Source organism: Otolemur garnettii, unplaced genomic scaffold (genome assembly GCF_000181295.1).
Source record: "Otolemur garnettii isolate 467f Iridium unplaced genomic scaffold, OtoGar3 scaffold00260, whole genome shotgun sequence".
NCBI classification, from domain to species: domain Eukaryota; kingdom Metazoa; phylum Chordata; class Mammalia; order Primates; family Galagidae; genus Otolemur; species Otolemur garnettii.
In genome coordinates, this window is record NW_003852655.1 from 68837 (window position 1) to 75237 (window position 6401).

Sequence of the window (6401 nt, forward strand, 5' to 3'; positions counted from 1 at the left end):
GAATTCGAACCCGCCACCTTAGGTGTATGTGGCTGGCGCCTTAGCCGCTTGAGCCACAGGCGCCGAGCCAATTCTCAGATCTTTTGATGAACATTACTAGGATAAACGGTGAACTCCGGAGACTATTACAGAAAGAAACATTCCCTCTGACAGATAGGAGTTCAAACTGCCACAAATAGTTCTTCAACATCTGCAGCCATTCAGCAGCCAAAATTATGCAATCAGGCAAGGCAGTAGGTAGGGGGTGGCTCTAGAAGGGTTCTCAGATCACCTCCTGAAGCCAAAACACTAAGAGGTTAACTGTGAGGAACATAAGACTGGCTTTCACAGGAAAACAACACAAAACACACAATAAAGAAGTCACAGGCCAATAAGGGGTGGAAGCTTCATCTTTCTCTTCTACCCTTCTTCTAAAGAAAGGATTTGTTATGTAAAATTTGGATTCTGCCAAAAGGCCACAATTAAGGACCAGGAAGCCCAAAAGTTTCCTTAAAAGGAAGAAAAAAATAACAATACAATAACACAAAACCTAGAGCAATACCTGAAAATCTGCCAAAGTCTACAACTGGAGGCATGATGTGACCCCTAAAGGCCTCCTAGCTTAATGGACCTTGACTCTTGGGAACCTCAGCTGGCATCTAGCCAAGCCACACTGTCCTCCTCTCCTACATGGCCCTGGTGACTGCCCTAAGCTTGAAACTCTCAGCTCCAGTGCCTGGACACCTTCCTCATACCCCAAGGACAGGGTTGCCATTTTCATGCTTCCAGATGGCCCATTTTCCTCAAGGACATTTCTGTCGGCAGCAGAGAGGTCAACCTGACAACACTCCTCAAATAAATGATGAATCTAAAGCAAACAGATGTAAAAACAGACAACAGAATATTTCCTTCACTCATTTGTCACACCGGCCAGGGGAAAAAAGCACCCTAAAAATATGCGTTAGATATGTGGCAGGACAATTCTGAATTCACCTTCTAGGAGGAGCCTAACTCACTCTTGTGTTCATTCTTTTGTCTTTTGTGTTGTTCTTTTACTTCTTGCAAAACCAACTCTTCGTTGGCCCTGAATCAAGGCCAGCAGTTTGCTGAAGCTGTTGGTTTCAAGCAGGCACCTAAAGAATTATCTTTCTGGCTCGGCGCCTGTGGCTCAATCGGCTAAGGTGCCAGCCACATACACCTAAGGTGGTGGGTTCGAGTCCCCAGTCCGGGCCTGCCAAACAACAATGATGGCTGCAACCAAAAAATGGCCGGGCGTTGTGGCGGGCGCCTGTTGTCCCAGCTACTTGGGAGGCTGAGGCAGGAGACTCACTTGAGCCCAGGAGTTGGAGGTTGCTGTGAGCGTGATGCCATGGCACTCTACCCAGGGGGATAGCTTGAGGCTCTGTCTCAAAAAAAAAAAAAAAGAATTATCTTTCTATGGTCTGTTGGCCATTTCAGAAGTTTGGAAATGTAATGGTCAATTAATTAGAAAGAAACAGTATGAGTCATTGGTGATAGATGTAGGCCAGTATGTATTTGTAGTCTTAATACTGGGGTTCCAAAATATCTATAAATTTTTTTTATATTTATCTTAAGAGAATATTTAAGTTATTCATTACAATTATAGTGCTGTTAAATCTTAATTATAGCTCCCCAAAATTACCTTGGGTTTTTACCCAAAATAAAAAGATAATTCCACAGTATGAACTTCCCTCTTCCCTCAAGTATTATCCTTTTGTATAGTTAGGGCCTTAACTTGTATCTTTTAAACTTCATTCAAATTAGAAGCTTACTTTTTGCAAAAATGAAAAACAAAACAAAACAAAAAACCAACACTACAAAATCTCCCCACACAACAATCTTGCTTATACACTACTTCTGCAATTTTCCCCAAAGCTCTCTGTTCCTCACAGGATCCTAACGTCTTAGTACACATAATCTGCCCCAATACCAATTTTAAGTCCCCATTACTCCCTCTCTATACCCCTCATTTCAGCCAAATAAAAGGTCTCCCAAACGCTGATGTTCCTAAGCCCTTTTGCCAGAACCCCCCAGGAGGATACACTGGCACCTTGCACACTCAGTAGGCGCTCAACTCTCTTGAAGGCTGACCTCCAGACAGGTTCTCTGATGAAAACCAGTCAGGTAGACAGGAAGGAAAGCCCTGGCTCCAAAACCATCCTACCACCTAGTAAATGTCCCACCACACACAGCATTTAGAGTATCTAGTCACCCAAGAACCTCACCCAAACTACAGTTACTGAGTTCTTCCTAAATGTAAACCCTTGCAAAAAACATAAAAGGTAGGAGGCACAAGTTACCACAGCTGAGTGTAAGGTATTGTGCAGGTACTTGGAGTGCATGTCTCTATGTAAGCAGATATTTGTGAGCAATAGAAGACACAGGGACAGGACAGGACTTTACCAAAAGCCCAGAACATACTTAAGGCGTGTAACTTAACATCCATGCTACATGGAAAGAAATTCACTTGGAAGTAGGGCTACTTGAGGGCACTGCCTGGCAGAGAATGGAAGGACACAAAGGATGAATTACACACGGAGCCCCAAAATCTAAATTCAAGGGGCTCAAGTTCCAGACCACAGAAAGCCAGTGTGCAGCCCACTCCTCAGCTCGGTGGTGCTTCCCATTACAGGACAAGCCGGAGCAAGAACTGTCTGATGACTGGCAGTCTTGCAGATTACTTGCCCCAGGGCAGCAAGCGTTTGCGTGTCCTGGTCTCACTCTGTACCCAGCACCGCGATCTGAAGTCTGGCTCAGAATGAGGGTTTCTCAGAATCTCCGTGTCAAACTCATCACCAATATTTTTAGTAGTTGTGTCAGACGGCATCAAGTGAAGGTGCCATCATTATTAAATCTTCGTCTGTTATGAGCATTTGTTTTCCAACAACCACGGCCCTTAGGACTTTTCTGCATGCAGGCTCGGTTCCAAGGTAAGGGTTCCACAACGTGCAATCGCTACATGGACCGCTACGACCATAAGCTGCTGGGCGTGTTAAGCACACAGCTCTCACGAAGGACAAGGTTAAACGTAGGTACCTTAGATCCAGCAGCCCCAATAAATACTAGGGATTTACCCAGAAAGTGAGGTGCGAACAAGGATAGCCCGCACAGCATTATCTGTAAGAAGGAAAGAGGGGCTTCTGCAGGTGAAAACAGACGGAAGCGACTCCAAGGCACGACGTACAGCAAACGGCAAGGGACCGCGCGGTGTGAAGGACAACGCAGAGGGCCCGCCCCCGCGCCCGCAGTACCTGCACCAGAGGCTGGGCCCAGCGAGCCCGGCAGGGACTTTGGGAAGGCCGCGTGCCCCGGCCCCGGTGCCCCTGGGGCCCCACAGACCGAGCGCGGCCACCGACCGCCAGCCCCGCAGCGCCATATTGCCGCAGCCGGTGACCTCCAGCCGGCGCCGCGCTACAGGCCCCGGCCGGGACCCGCCCCGCGAGCTCCCGGGCCCGCCCCTGAGCCCGCCCCGCGCACCCTTGGCCCCGCCCCCACACGCCCAGTTCGGGCCCCGGAGCGTCTATCCCGCACTGGGGCAGTTTCCTGGTCCAGTCTCTGACCTCTCGCCTGGGAGGCCAAATCAGGAGTCTGCATTTATCTACCCTGTGCTTCCGCTTTCTTTCCACAGGGAAAGTGATAACTAATACTTCCTGAGGGCTTCTTCCAGTCAGACATTACATTTACACCTGGTCTTCGCGAGACATCGCTGGGAAGGTACCAGTACCATCCCCGCTTGAGAGAAACAGGTTCACAAAAGCTCACGCCTTGGCCAGGTGTGTGGAAAGTCGGCGGCACACCAGGCGAAAGTTTAGTCCCAAACGCTATGTGCGCCGTCACCCTGACAACCAGCCGACCGCCCGCTGCTCCGACGCTCCCGGCCTGCCACGCGCTGCGCCGGAAGTGAGCGAGCATTTCCGGCGGCTATCCCCGCGGCGCTGACGGCTCTGTAGTGCCACTGTTCTGGGGTCTTCCTGCTGACATGAAGGACGTACCGGGCTTCTTACAGCAGAGTCAGAGCTCCGGACCGGGGCAGCCTGCTGTATGGCACCGTCTGGAGGAGCTCTACACGAAAAAGTGAGCGCCGAGGCGCGGGGTTCTGGGAGCTGAGCGGGCGCTCAGACCGGAGTAGGGTAGCTGAGGAGGCGGGGATGTGTGGGGAGAGTGGGGTAGGGCCAGGCCGGGAGATGGGCTGAAGAACCCGAGGGCTGAGGGGGAGGAAAGGTGGAAGCCCACGAGTACAAACCGGCAAACCTGCGGCCAGGATGTTGAGGTCTCGGGCCCGCTGCTTTCCTGACCCAGGAACTGCGACTGAGGCTGGTCTTACTGAAAGGGTTCAGGGATGACCTGTGATTTTAGCTCTTAATTCCAAACGAGCAAACACACTCAGGGCTAGGTTGGCACCCCTTTGGGAAACAGATCCCGGTGACTTGTACTTAGGCTTGTTATAGTGTGACGCTATCTACAGTTGTCTTTCTCATTGTCTAGAGCGGACAGACCTGAGGCCAGTGCAGAACCTCGTTGGTTCTGCGACTAATCGGACAGGGTCCAACCACTTCTCCCTCTCCCATTGTCCCTACTTTCCATTATATTTCACACTGGGTTTTGTGCCCCTAGAGAGACCTTGGAGTTTGGGAGTGTTTAGAAACAGATTGAATTTCAGAACAATTAAATTGTTGCTACCAAGTACCAAGCTCTTTTAAAATGAACGGTATAAATTGCTGTCTTTGGGCTAGAGCTGATCCATAGGAAAATAACGCCTCCTGTAGTAACCTTCCTGTTAACAATTCTAGCGTTTAACATATTGCCTTTCACTTAGATATTCAATACGTTTTGATGATGTTCAGCATTTCCCAGCTTTCTGCTGTTAGCAGTTTTTGAGAGCAAATTACCAGTGTTTGGAAAATAATTGCTTGTGTTGGGTAGCACTTTGTATTTCTTAAAGCATTTGTCTGCAATATTAAATATTAGCTTTTGGTTTTGGGATTAAGTGCTATGTCACCGTCCATACTAATACTCAATTGTATGTATATAGTATATACTGATAGCAAAAGATAAATGCAAGTCACATTGACCACCTCTTGTAATTGCAGAAGTCAAATGTGACTTGAGTATTACAAATTTAATACAGTTTTTTCCTTTCTTAAAATGTGTACACATTTTTTTGGCACCCTCTGTATGTTAGCTCACTTAATCTTTCATTCTCCCATCTACAGATGAGGAAACTGAAGCTCAGTTAAATCAGTACCTGAATTATTCAGCTAGTAAGTAGAAGAGCTAGAGTTTCAACTTAGATCTCTATGATCCCAAAGTTCTTGTTGCCAACTGAACTTCACAGTAACCCTTTGAGATAATATAGGAAGGTGTTCCCCATCTTATAGATGGGAAAATAGAGTCTTAAAGAAGTTAGATGACATAATTGAGTATTGGAGCCAAAAAAAGTCTTGAGGTTTATTAGCATCTGTGTTAGCATTTTTTCTGCTACATAATAGAGACAAGTTAGTACAGGTTTAGTATCCCTTATCTGAAATGCTTGAGGACAGAAGTGTTTTGGATTTTGGAATATTTGCATTATATAATTACTGGTTCAGCATCCCTGATCCAAAAATCTGAAATCCGAAATGCTGTAATGAGCATTTCATTTAAACCTTGTATTGGCATTCAAAAAGTTTTGAATTTTGAAACATTTCTTACTTTAGAGTTTTGGATTAGAGGTGTTCACCCTGTATTTGTTACTTGATAGGACTGTCAAGGCTGAAGGTGTCTGTGACTGGATATTAGTTTATAAGTCTTAAAGACTTTATGTTTTTCAGGTTATGGCATCAGCTGACACTTCAGGTGCTTGATTTTGTGCAGGATCCATGCTTTGCTCAAGGAGATGGTCTCATTAAGGTCAGCAATTTACCTCGTTAAGTCAGACTATATCAATGTGCTCAGAACTTTTTAAAACAATAGATGAGCTTTATAACAATAATAAGCTGTACCAATTATTCAACTGTCGCTTTGTGTTGGGTGCTGTTCAAAGTACTTTATTTACTTTTAATTTTATAACAATATTGGGAGATAAGTACTACATTTATCCCATTTTGTTAAATGGTAAAACAAAAGTAAGAGTTTAAGTAACTTGGCCAGCGTGGTGGCTCATGCCTGTAATCCTAGCACTTTAGGAGGCCGAGGTGGGTGGATTGCTTGAGCTCATGAGTTCAAGACCAGCCTGAGTACTCATCTCCACTAAAAAATAGAAAAACTAATGCAAGAGAATCGCTTGAGGCTCAGCTAAGGCACCAGCCACATACACCTAAGGTAGCAGGTTCGAATCCAGCCCAGCCCCCCAAACAACAATAACGGCTGCAACCAAAAAATAGCCAGGCGTTGTGGCGGGCGCCTGTGGTCCCAGCTACTTG

General features: G+C 46.6%; 2 protein-coding genes and 2 pseudogenes across 4 annotated transcripts in view; 3 read left to right on the top strand and 1 right to left on the bottom strand.

The window, feature by feature from the left end:
- Positions 1 to 3619, bottom strand: part of SIRT3 (sirtuin 3) — a 40575-nt gene extending 36956 nt beyond the window's left edge. For 2 of the 3 annotated variants that reach the window (XM_023508605.1, XM_023508606.1), the window contains exon 1: positions 3252 to 3377. In XM_023508605.1, coding sequence (XP_023364373.1) covers positions 3252 to 3376 — 125 coding nt within the window. In that variant the 5' untranslated portion in view covers position 3377. Of the gene's footprint in view, positions 1 to 3251; positions 3378 to 3560 lie in introns of those variants that run through there. The other variant, XM_012813338.2, reaches the window with a different exon arrangement.
- Positions 1058 to 1175, top strand: LOC111722470 (annotated as a pseudogene).
- LOC111722469 lies at positions 1356 to 1480 on the top strand (annotated as a pseudogene).
- A 119-nt stretch (positions 3620 to 3738) lies between the features above and the next one.
- PSMD13 (proteasome 26S subunit, non-ATPase 13) overlaps positions 3739 to 6401 on the top strand; it is an 18365-nt gene continuing 15702 nt past the window's right edge. Inside the window, exons 1-2 of the mRNA XM_003802758.3 lie at positions 3739 to 4074; positions 5811 to 5889. Coding sequence (XP_003802806.1) covers positions 3980 to 4074; positions 5811 to 5889 — 174 coding nt within the window. The 5' untranslated portion in view covers positions 3739 to 3979. The remainder of the gene's footprint in view (positions 4075 to 5810; positions 5890 to 6401) is intronic.